Source organism: Ursus americanus, chromosome 2 (genome assembly GCF_024610735.1).
Source record: "Ursus americanus isolate L20-20 chromosome 2, mUrsAme1.1.p, whole genome shotgun sequence".
NCBI classification, from domain to species: domain Eukaryota; kingdom Metazoa; phylum Chordata; class Mammalia; order Carnivora; family Ursidae; genus Ursus; species Ursus americanus.
Window position 1 is genome coordinate 65,994,053 of NC_142128.1, and position 12,254 is coordinate 66,006,306.

A 12,254-nucleotide genomic window follows, 5' to 3' on the forward strand; every position below is an offset into this window, starting at 1 on the left:
TCAGCCATGTACGCACCCTCAGCCCAATATCCACCCACAGCTCTCGCCTACACTCACTTCCTTCCACACACACACACACACTTTCCTCTCGGAGCTACTCCCGCAGTTAGATACACGTTCGTGCACACATCTGTTTCCACGCACACCCAGCTGCCAATGTCCGCGTGTGCTTACACACACGCGCGTATGCGTACTGATAGAAGCAGGTGCTATTTGCTGAGTGCTTACTCTTTACCGGACGCCACGCTCGTACTTCTGCTCACCTCTTTCCACGGGCACTGCCATTTCCTTACTTCCCTCGTGTGGGAACCGAGACTGAGGAAAGGTCAGCAACCTGCCCCAAATCGCACAGCGAGGAGGAGCCGATCCAGGGATTTGGACCTTGGCCAGCAGCACCCGTAGCCGTGTCCTCAGCCACAGTGGCCGTGATTCTTCCCCTCGTCCCCATCGGAGCCGTCAGAGGCCCCATCGCACCCCCCCCCAGCCCCAGAGATGCCGCGTGGGCACTCCCTCCGGAGGGCAGCCGTGGCCAAGAGCCATCACGCTTGCTGGACGGCTTTCCACGCATATCTGTCACCCCCCCAAATGTAGCACCCGGTCCACACAGCCACTCATTGGCATTGCCACCCTCTTAAACACCCACAAACACACTCTCATTCACCCCACACCTTCCTCTGAGGCTGCGCTCACACCCACCACACACACACACACACACACGCACACACACCCTTCCTAGCTGCCCCGTGTTCCACGTCCCCTCTGATTCTGATTCCCTGTTCTGGCAACTCTGCTCCCCCACACATGGGCATCTGGAAGCTTCAGAGGAAGGAGCTAGAGCTACGAGAACGTGGAGGGGCCTCTTCGCTGCCTTTCCCGGCCTGGGTGCCGGGACCCAAGGCTGCTTCTCCGGGGCAGGTTAGTGAGCGGAGCCCCGAGGGGAGACACCTTTCTGGGAGGGGTGAGAACCAGTGATGGGATATTCCACTGTGTCTCTGGAGCTCGGGGATGTGGCAGACGGGTCCCCTCTCCCTGGGCCTTCCTGCATCTCCGGGTCTAAGAACCTGGCAGCTGCCCACACCCCCTGCCTCAGGTGATGTGGTCCCGGCCTGAGCTGTCCCCAACTGGGGGAGGGGGCAGTGCTGAGGACCCCCGGCGCCTCTCCACTGCTCTCTCGGGGGTGGCCGTCTGCTGCTCTGTGCAGCCTGGGCTCCCTGCCCCAGAGGCTTCTCTGGCCCGGGCCTGGGGGTGGGGGTGCTTGGAGGCCCTTGGGTCAGTCCCGTTTCCCTGCAGCCTCAGTGATTTGGGTGCAGGCCTGGGAGGCAGTTAGGAGGTAATGAGAACATCTGAAGTGTGCCAACGGAATCCTGCCCCGGGGAAACCGAACCTAAAATGTGCCGCCCCGCAGGCCTGCAGGGGTGTGGGGCAGGGAGGTAGAGGGTAGGCAGCTAGGACTCCGGAAGGGGTGGAGGATGGGTACTCTTTCTCCCATGGAGATCTTTCTGGAGAAAAGCGTCTATTGATCTGAGCTGGGGGTCAGGGCGGAGAGGCCAAGCGGTGGTCCCAACAGGCCCCTCAGAGCAGCAGCAGGCAGCGGGGGACGTCCCTCCGGCTCTTGGACAGGCTGGGTCTCCCGCACCTCTTTCCCTGCATGCTCCCCAGCGGCCGGCCTGCCTGCTCGCTTCTGCCGGCCTCCCTCCAACGCTCTCCCTACCTCACGGCACCCCTGGCATGAAAACTCTTGCTTGGGTCCCTGTGGCCTTCTGCCTCGGCCACCCCCTGCTCTGTCTCATGTCCTCTCACGTCCTGTACCTGGTCCGTCTATCAGGACACAGCGTGGCCCTGGGGAGCCCTCCTAAAGTTTTGTGGTAGCGATCCCTGTCTCATGTCAGAGGACACTGGAGCAGTACGAGCCAATAGAACTCTATGTGATGATGGAAATGTTCTGTAATCTGTGCTATCTGATATGGTTATGAGCCCTTGAAATGTGGCTTGTACAACGGAAGGACTAATTGTAAAATTTAGTTTACTGTCAGTTATAATAGCTCCACGCTGCTACGGCTGCCGAATTGGACAGCACAGCTCCCTAGGGGTTGCCGCTGGAGGACAAGAACATGGAGATCTGATCGTGCCATAATCTCGCTGTGTGGCCCAAGGCAAGCCTTGCCCTCTCTGGACCGTGCTGCTTTCATCTATATTATGGTGGAGACTCATTCTTTCTAACCTCGAAGGGAAGGGAAGATCCACAAATGGAAACATTTTAGCAAGGAAATGGCCTCAAAAATCTAAGTGCCACAGCAACGCAGAGTCAATGATTTCTAAAGTCATCGCTAAAATAATAGCAGTGGTAGAACAATAAAATCACCCTGCAGGGCTTCGGAGCCCAGATGAACCCTCTTACCTGGAGAGGAGACCAAGGCCACAGCGACCAGCAGCAGCAGGTGTGACTTCCTCCTGGTGGGTGTCCCCATGGTGGGCATCCTGGGCAGCGATGGGGAGCAGAGGAAAGGAGGCTCAGCCCAGCGCGGGGAGAGTCCAGCTGGCGGCTGAGAAGGACCTAGGGAGGCAGAGGATGGGAAGGACTCAGAGCTGAGGAGCGCCCCTCCTGGCTCCCTCCTGGCTCCCTGGTACCAGGCGGTGCTTTTTCCCCAGCCTGGGGCGAGGCCAGAATTGCTCTGCACTCACCCTCCCCAGGCCTCCAGGGGAAGGGGCTTGGCTGTTACGGAGGAGCTCTTCCCAGGCTGAGTGCCTGCTAGGGGCCCCCTGGGAGTCTGGCTCTGCCCTGTACGTGCCCCCCCCCTGCCCCATGCAGCCAGCAGGGGTTTGCAAGCAGTGGCTAATTGGGAGGCAAGAACCCACCTGCCCCTCACCAGTAATAGCTCTTGATGTAGGGTCTAGAAGAGAACAGGACCAAGCCTGGGTGTGGGGAACATCTTCCTCCTTCAGCGTTTGGGGCCCAATTTCCCCTCCCCCTCCGCCACAGCTGCCTGGGTGGCAGGGCGATAAGTCCCTCTGGGAGCTGCATTAAGTCTCTCAGGGTCTTCCTTGTTTTTCTGGCCGTGAGGAGGAGTTTCATTGGTTTATTCAGACCCTCTCACCTGGGTCCCCAGGTGAGGCACTTCCGTACTGCATGCCGTGCCGTGGAGCCCTGGCCTTGGCCCCTCAGCAGTGCTTCCCAACCAGGAGGGTCGATGGGCCCCCCCAGGCCTTCCAGGATCCAAGAGTTAATGCGGCTCCCAGAGGAGCCTTCCTCTTACACAGAGACTTGGTTAAAGGCTGGAACTCTGGAGAACTTGTTCCCTGGAGGGGGCGCCCAGAGCAAGTCAGAGCTCCCCTCCATCAGAAGGGCAGATGGGGCCTCATCCTGAGAGGGGCGGGCGGGCCGGCCTTTTCATCTCCTCCCATCTCCAGGCCCATGTTTTGAGATCTGGGGGTAGGGTGGAATCTCAGGGGTCTGCTTTTTGGTTTCAGAGGGAGCCTGGGTCACTGAGCTCCCAGGGCTCCCTGTCAGAGCTGCCATGGAAAGCAGATAACCCAGATGCAGATTCTGATTGTCTGCCCTGTGCCTTTCCAGAAGCCTGAACAGGGGGAGGGGGCTGAGACTGTGGAGAGCCTGGCGGCAAGACCCACACCATCTCTGGGTCTGAGTGTCCTCATCTGTAAAATGGGTGCTCTCAGGTCCCCTCTGGCTCCGAGTCTGCGATGCCCCAGAGTGCTTGTGGATGAAGGCCTGGGAATGCTGTCCCCTGGATGGGGAGATGGGGGATGGAGGGGGGGAGCGGAGCGGGTTGCAGATGACTTCAGAGTCTGCCCTCAGGGCCAGTGCAGCGTCTGAATATCAAGACAAGCCCAGGATCTCCCCGTCTCACTTCCTACTCTATTCCTTTGGAAAGAAAGGGCTCCCAAACGCCTTAAAACCTCAACATCTGGCCACCTGCAACCCTTCTCAGCCCCTGAGCAGCCACAGCTGGGGGAGGGAGGGGGCATTGGCCCGGGGCAGTCAGGGAGGCTGTGGGCTGAGAAGCTGGGTGTAGGTGGGGGTGGGGGTGGGGCAGTGCTGTTTAAACATAGGCGCTCCCTCCTCTGGCCCAACCCCAGCCTCATATCCACTTCCCGTTGTCAGGAAGGGGCCCAGGTGCCGCCTCTCAGCGACCATGCACCCCTCTCTGTCCTTGCCACTTTCAGTTCCAGGCTTGAGCCCAGAAATTCTGCGCTTGCCAGGAAGCCCCTCAGAGGCCGCCGCACAGTTAGACTTCAGCTCCGCTCGCCACTAGACCCTTGGCGCCCACGCATGGAGGTGCGGCTGCCCCCACTCAAAGCCTGGGAGCTCCCCGAGGGCAGCGACCCGCTCCTTCATCTTGGTGAAATGCGCTGCGAACAGTAGGTGTGACTTGTGGGTCGCCTTGAACGACAATGGCGAGCAGCTGTGGCCACATCCTCCCGCAGCCAGTGGACACACACTGGCACACACTCCCACTCTCTGTGTGGCTGATTCGGGGGCGCCAGGCTTCAGTGCTCCCCAAGGGCCACCCGAGGGCCAACTCACACACACACTGTCTCTCTCATATATGCAAAGACTCACGACACACTCAAACTCAGTCTCAGACACCCCCTCTCACATGTACACATGCACACTCTGCCTCTTCGTCTCACATACTTTCTTACTTTTACACACTTTCACACTTCCTCCCACTCTCTTCCCCACACACCTTCACGTACACACGCACACACCTTTACACACACACACTGTCTCACACACACACACAGGTCTCTAAGTTCAGCAGGGTGTTTAGTCATGGAAGAATCTGGAAGTATGACCCTGGAGGCTATCCTCCTGATAGGGAGCCACTAGGGCCCACTGCAAACCATCGAAGGCTTGCGAGTCCGCAGAGCGGAGTCAGTGGTGCGGCCTCATCTCCTCACAGCTCTGTGAGCCTGGACACATTGTTCCTCCTGGTGGCAGCTCGGTTTGCGCCTCTACGAAGTGGACGTCACAACCCTTACGTTCCAGAGCTGTTCTGAATGGGAAATGAGGTGATGGAGCGCCCCGGGCAGGTCCAGGGCTGTGTGGACTTGCCTTGGGGTCACGGTTCGGCGGGGGATGGAGAGGATGGGGCTCCAGATCCCTGCCCCGCTGCAGCCAGAGCAGGGCCACGTGTACCCGCTTTACCTACTGGAAGTTCCCTTTAAACATAGGGTTCCCCGGCTCCAAGAAGTTTGAAAACGGCCCTTGGGGCGCTGGTGCGGCGTGTCCTGGGGTCTGGCACGGAGAAGGCTCTCCATCATCGTGTGCTTCCTGCCCTTTGTCTGCCTGCCAGGCCCGGGCGCTCAGGGCGGGGGCAGGGTGCGCGCTCGGGGAGGAGCCTGCGCTCCAGGCACTCGGCCGGAGCATGCAAGTGTGCGAGCGTGCAGGAGCAAAGCAGAAACACGCGACCCAGGGAGCCGGGGCTGGGGCTGGAGACTCCAGGGCAGGGGTCTGCTGCTGCCCACCGGCCATGCTTGCGGGCAAGGGGTGTGTGTGCGTGCGTGCGTGTGTGTGTGGTGTGTGCACACGCGTGCACGTGCGTGCACATGCAGGTATGTGACGTTTATTCGCGTCTGTGTGCTGTGTCTCTATGTCCCGGTGTATATGTGTGGTCTGGTCTTTGTGTCTCTGTGTGTATGTGTGTGTCTGTGTCTGTTTATGCCTGGTCTTTGTGTGTATGTCTGTGTGTGTCCCCACCCAGCCCAGCGCGTGAGGACCCAGTTCCTTCCTCGTTTCTCTGTGATGCGCCAGGAGGATCCCTCACCCTGGAGCCCTTCTCACCTGCGGCGGTCAGAGTTACCTGCTAGCTCTTACCATAGGCGTATGTCATGGAAAACACTATCGCACCGCTCCTTCCACACTTCAGTTTAACCCAGACTTCTCTCAGTCACCTTGGACTGACAGGCCCTGGGCACACCCTGGGGACTGAGACCTGCTTCAGAAGGGACATGGCTTGGGGAGGAGCTGGGATCGAGGAGCTCCTGGGGTTGCCTTTGGGGAGCACTAGAGACCAGCCAGGCCAATCAGATGTACATTGACTCCACTGGGTGCCAAGGCCTTGTGTGAACACATACAGACACACAGACACAGACACACACACAGACACACACACACGGAGCCTGGGTCAAAGTTTGAGCTTGTTGCCTTCCTGAAGGTGAGGCAACTGGCACCCAGTTTTGCCCCACAGCCTTTCCCTGCCAGTGTTATTACCATGTGCCAGGCATTGTGCTAAGCACTGGGGACATAAGGATGAAAACACTGCCTTTGCAGTTTCCTGACCCACTAAGTGTGGCCCAGTCATTTCCCTATACCATCTGCCCTATGACACATTCTAGAATGCCCAGGAGGGAGGAGGCCTTTTTGTCTGGAGCAAGGCAGGAGTGGAGCTATGCCAGGCCCAGAGCTGGCCCTTTGAGCCCTGAGCCATCCAAGCCTGGCCCAGGCCAGCTGCCCCGGTGCAGGGGTGCAGGCTGGCACAGGCGGGCACAGGCTGGCACAGGCGGGCACAGGCTGTCGCCATCAGGGGCTGGTCCTGTGCTGCGGCAGCACATGGGGGAATGGGCCGCTTGGGGGTTCAGGGGCACCAGGGGGAGTAGGCTGAATTGCTGGGTGCAGGAAACAAAGGGCCTGGGGGACAGCTGCAGGATGGAAAGCTGTGAGCCGGACTCCAGCACACGACAGGGTTTTCTGGGCTGAGGAACCCTGCACAGAACCAGCCAGAAAGTGACAGATACACTCTGCCTGCATGCTACCACTTGGGACACCCAGCTCCTGGTCCTGACTCTGTCTCTCCTTCCCCTGGATAATGGAGATTTGAGTATTGAGGGGTTTGATGACATTCACATGGGTGCTGGTGGGATAAGGGGGAGTTTGGAGCCCAGTTGAGGGCAGAGACTAAGTGACTTCTTATAAGCCAAGAAGTATTGTGGGAGCCCTTCAGCTACCACCACGCTCCATCCTGCAGCCAGGCACAGTGGTTAGCAGTGTGGGCTCTTGTGCCAACCGGCCTGGTCCTTACTAACTAGTGTAACGCTAGTGTACAACTACCTAGCATAACCTTAACTCTTACATTCATTACTTACCCTCTCTGAGCCTCAGTTTCCCACCTGCAAAATGGGGATGAGAAGGGACTCTGGGGAGGTCAGCAGCAGGCCTGGCCCCTAGTGAGTACTCGGAAAAGATCAGATCTCACCACTGAGAACCCTCGTGGGACCTCCAGCACGGACCCCAACACACGGAGCGACCCAGACAGACACTGCCCGAGTCAGACTCACTCCCACGCAGTCATGACATTCTGGCAGCACTCACAAACGTGTAGGACACTGACAGATTCCCACAGTCTCCCCGGGCAGGTGCCTGCCCTCCCTCTGCCCTGGAGGTGCAGCAGGCCCAGGCAAGCAGCAGCAAGCACACCACCCGAGATGAGGGCACAAGCACACAGAGTCACACCCAGATGGCATGTGTGCAGGGGGCGCCTGCTGAGGACATGCACGTGGGTGCTCCCAGCAGGCACTGCTCCTCGACCACCCCCACCGCCTGCCTGCAGGGTCCAGGGTGGGAGGAGCGCTCTGCTGAAGGAGGGAACAGCCACCTGGGATAGGGTCACTGTCCTCCAGGAAGTCCTGAACCAGTCCACACCTCTCTGGAAGAACAGGGTCTGCGGTGGCTGGTGGGACCACAGGCCAGGCAGGGGGGCCAGAGCTGGTGGGGGAGGAGGGCAGTGGTGGAAATGTCTCGGTGGCAAAGGCTGGTGCCTTGAGCTGGAGGAGGTCCTTAGGACAGAATTGGGTGGGCTAGGCACCTCCTCAGTCCCCAGCGGGGGACAAGGACTGGGTGGGAACAGGGGAGCTGTGCAGCTGGGTCTCTCCCCAGGCCCCTCTGTGTGTTCCCTCGCTCTCCCCCACCCCCAGTTTTCTCTGCAGTCTCTTTGTACTAGCAGCTGGTTCCTAGCCCCGGGGCCGCTGCTGTGCCCTCTGGGGAGAGCTGTGACCCCAGGCTCACACAGTAGTCTGAGCTTTCAGCGCCAGGGGAGTCTGGCCTTTGCTCTGCGGCCCGGAGTCTCTGACTCTCCAGCGCTGGCCCTGTCGTCTGAAGAGACCCCTCAGAGTGGGGAGTGGAAGAAGGGAGAGTCTTGCATCCTCCTGGGAGGAGCTCGGGATAAGGGGCAAGTCTTACCCAGACCCAGATTTTCCCTGCTCGCCTGCCCGTGTGGAGTGATTGGGTGAGGGCTTTGGAAGGACCATTCCTTTTTGAGAGGCTAGGAGTAAGGGCGATTGTTTCAACTTGGTTCTAAAGAACCACGTTAGGAAGAAATCAGCGGACCAATTTCCCTATGTCCCCTGATCTCTGCAGAGTGGAGACCCCCCTCCCCCCTTTTCCCGGACAGTCTCCTGCAGGCTGGTTCAGAGCCATGCCTGGTGGGGGTGCATCTGGACTTGCTCCTCCCCTCAGGCTAGGTTCTGCTCTGGGGCGCAGATGAACTCTTGGGCCCCCTGCAGGAAGGCTGCCCTCCCGCCAAACGCAGGATGGGGGGTCTCTGGGTCTAGGAGGCTGGCAGACATTAAGAGGACGTGGGCTAGGGCTAGAGGAGATCCGTCAGGTTCATCTGTATGGTTGCGGGGCAGGGGGACTCATTAGACGAGAAGGGTGCTGAGGGGTGCTTGGGCCTGCACGTGTCCTGGGGCGGAGGGCGCTCAGTTTTGGGTGAAAGCGTCACACCTTTGCATTGTCTCTGAGTAAACATGGACACATGGGCTCATTTCGCACCAAGAGAACTCATTAAGCCAAAGAAAGGACCTCTCTACTCCAAGATGGTTACCATCAGGGCCCCGAGCCCACGGAAACGTCCATGAACGGTCCAGGTTCGCAAAACCCCCTGTGAGGGGAGTGGGGGAGGTTGGTCTAGGTTAGGGTGGTTCAGAAGAATGGGAGGTGGCCGGCCTGCAGGAGGGACTGAGAAGGAGGCCTGTCTTCTAATGAGTCACCCCCTGTTACCTTTTGAAAGAGCATCACCTGAGGCTGGAAGGAAATTCCAGGGCCGTCCCACCACCTCCGCCTCCAGCCAGGGCTGTCTAGCTGTGGACAAGACCCCAGTCCCCAGACCCTCTTAAGAGTGCCTGGAAAGGAGATTGCCCCCCTCCTCGTGGCTCGTCTCCCTGGCTAGGAGGTGTCTCTAGCAGTCTGACTTCTGTCCCTCCTGCTTCACTAGCATTTTCTTTGTTCTGGTTCTTCTTCCCCTGTGTACCGCCCACCACTTGCTCATGCCCCCTGGTGCTGCCCGAGGAGTCTCCCCTGGATCACAAATGCCATCCACTCTTGGGTTTTGAGATCATCTTTAAGATATGCTTTCTCACGAACATTTGGCTTGAGGTTGGGGGGGTAGGACATATACATCCTCCCACCCACCCCAAATGTATTGCTTGCCTCATGCCCTTGGGGTCAGAGAGCGTGTCCTGGGGAGACCCTCTTCTGTGTTACTTGCTCCTGAGGACATAAATTCGGTCGGGGACAATATGTACAACCATCCCATTGACCACAGAGGCGCATCCTACATGTGTCTCTATTTGAACAACTGCTGGCAGAGAAGGTGCTGGAATAGAGTTGCATAAGGAATGAAATCTGGCAGGGGCAATGGTGTGGAGGTAGGTTGAGGGCTGAGGCTGGAGGGGTACACTTGGCCAGGGAGTGTGAGGGAAGAGCTTGGCCAGGTGGGGAGTAGAAGATGAATGGGGAGTAAGAGAGTCGAGAGAGAGCAGGGGACCCATCTCCAGGCACCTGTCCGCCTGGGAGCCTCTGCATCCCTCCCTGCTGGGGAGCACCAGAAGGACAGGTGAACCTTACGTGATTTTGATGCCCCCCTCCTTGCGGGCTGAGGACTCCCGATAGATCCCGTGGGAGATTAGGAATAACTTTGACCTTGTGGCAAAAGCCTTGCTTGAGTAGTTTTGCAGCCTGGCTAGAAAGGGGTTAACCGGTGAGGCACCCCGGGGTGGGCCTTGGATGCTGCTCTCTCTGGAGGTGGGGGGCAGAACTCCCTCCTCCCAAGGCCAGGAGTCAGGGCAGGATTTCCCTGCTCCACCCTCAGGAGCCAGGGTCCCACCGGCCTCTCCCACAGGTGGCCCACCCTTTGCTGCCCTTGATCTCCAGCGGCTCATCCGGTCTGTCTGAGGGTGAACGGGGAGGCTAAGTGGACAGAGCATCTCCCTGGCCAGCAGGATGGGAGATGAGCCCCAGGCTGCGGGCCAAAGGAGATCAGGGGCCCCCTGAGGGACTGGGTTATTCAGGCTGGTCCTCCTCCGCCCCCCTCTGAACACAGGGAAAAGGATGCCGCCTGTGCTGGGAAGGGGGTTCAAGGGCCCTGCGGAGTCAGGCTGAAAGGCAGGGTGGTGGGGTCTGACCAGTCACAGGCTGGTTGTGGAAAGGGGCAACGTTAAGAGCAGATACTTTGGGGGCCACAGAACCTGCCCTTCTCCTGGGCTACCCCCTTCCTGGTCTGCCTGGATTCCCAAACCTCCAGACAACCTTGACCGACAGCTTCCCCCGCCCCATCCGGGACACAGGCTTAGCACCCAGTGTTGTGTGGCTGAAGGGTCCCGACTTTGTAACACCAGGACTGTCCCCTTCCACAGACACTGTCATCTCACCCCCTTTCTTGCTTCCCATCCCTGGGCACCCCTCCTGGAGAAGGCAACAGAATTCAGCTGGACACTGGCTGAGGCTGCCTCTCTGGTAGATGATGTAAGCCCCTACACTCTCCCTTTTTCGGGACCCTCTAAACTGAGCCCTCCCTCCTTCTCCCCGGGCCCCTTTCCTCCTGGGCAAAGCCAAACTTGATGCCAGTCCTTCCCTCGCCAGTGAGGAGGAGGGGAGGGATCTGGGGATAAAGCAAGGTTGGGGAGGGGGGAGGCAAGGAATATCAGCCCTGGTGGTCCTGGCTTCTCACACTTTGGGATGTGACTTGCCTCAGTTTCTCCTCCCTAAGTCCCCACTCCTGGACAAGCCTTTGCCCAAACTTGAGTTCCACTCCCCACTCTCTCTTCCACAGCCCCCACCTCTGTCTAACTGAAGCAAGACTTTGCAAAGGTCACCCGGCAGAGGCAAACTCAGGGACACCTCAAGTCTGGACAGTCAGGCTCAATTCCACCCAGGGACTCCTCGGGGGGTGGGGGAGGTCAGGCCAGAGTCTGGGGCTTGGCCTCGTGGACCGTCTGGCTCTGGACCCGGGCGCCGGGCAGGCCCCGGAGCCGCTGCCCTCTCTGTGGGCAGGTGTTGGTGCCGGCTGGAATTCCTGGACACCGCTGGGGTCCAGCTTCCCGGCCAGGCTGGGCCTGCCAGGGCCCTGCAGGATGCCACCCATGTAGGCAGGGTGGAGGGGACCTCTGGTCAGCACGGCCCCCTGAGGGGCTGGGTGGGAAGTCAGACTGGCCGCAGCAGCTGGGGCTCTGGCTCTGCCCCTGCCCCCTCCCAAGTTGCAAGGAAACTCAGCCGGAGCCCCTGGCCACAGCAGCGCTGGGAAGCCCCCCCCACCCCCGCCCGGGGGCTGGAGGAGACAAAAGCGGTTGGCACCTACCTGGGGTGAAAGAAGGGTGTTGGCTGGGGCAGGTGGACGCTGCCCGAGGCGGTGAGCGGGAGCCAGCCCGGCCGCCCGCCCCCGGGGCCGCCGTCCTCTTGTCCCCGGCTCGCCTTCGCCGCGCTCGGCAGTCCTGGTGCGGCGGTGGCGGCCGCGGTGGCGGTGGCGGTGGCGGTGAGGGCGCCTGTGTGTGTGCGCGCCCGGAGCCACTGCGGCATCTCTGCATCAGGATGTGCTCCTCCCTCTTCCAGGCTCCGCTCACTGGCTGGCTCCGGTCCTCAGCCAACGCTCGGGGGCCCTGGAGACGGCTTCCTTCTGCCCCCCTCCCGCCCCCTTCCCGTCCCCACCCTTCTGGCTTTACCTCATTTGCTGTCATTTAAGGACCAGGGAGCAAGCCAGGGCGCCCGCGGCTTCCATAATGCATGGGCGGCTCGGCCACAGGGCGCTGTCTGGCCTGCCGGCCCCAGCCCCCCATCGCTGCCCAACCCAGAGCCGAAGGGGCTGGAGAGGGGTGCGGCAGGGAGGGAAAAGAAAGTGGCCCTTTCTCCCCAAATCCTGGGCACCCACGGAGGCAAACTCTTCACCTCCCCCAGAAGTCCCCTTACTACAGGAAGGCACCCAGATCAGACATCTCCAGCCTGCTGTGCGGGGCAAGTGGGGTGG

The 12,254-nt window shown here is 60.0% G+C and overlaps 1 protein-coding gene across 1 annotated transcript in view; it reads right to left on the reverse strand.

Moving 5' to 3' along the window:
- The window catches only part of CNTN2 (contactin 2), a 29,621-nt gene extending 17,786 nt beyond the window's left edge, over positions 1–11,835 (reverse strand). The window contains exons 1-2 of the mRNA XM_045787542.2: positions 11,592–11,835; positions 2,399–2,554 (exon numbers count right to left, since the gene is read on the reverse strand). Coding sequence (XP_045643498.2) covers positions 2,399–2,554; positions 11,592–11,817 — 382 coding nt within the window. The 5' untranslated portion in view covers positions 11,818–11,835. The remainder of the gene's footprint in view (positions 1–2,398; positions 2,555–11,591) is intronic.
- Between the last annotated feature and the right edge of the window lie 419 nt (positions 11,836–12,254).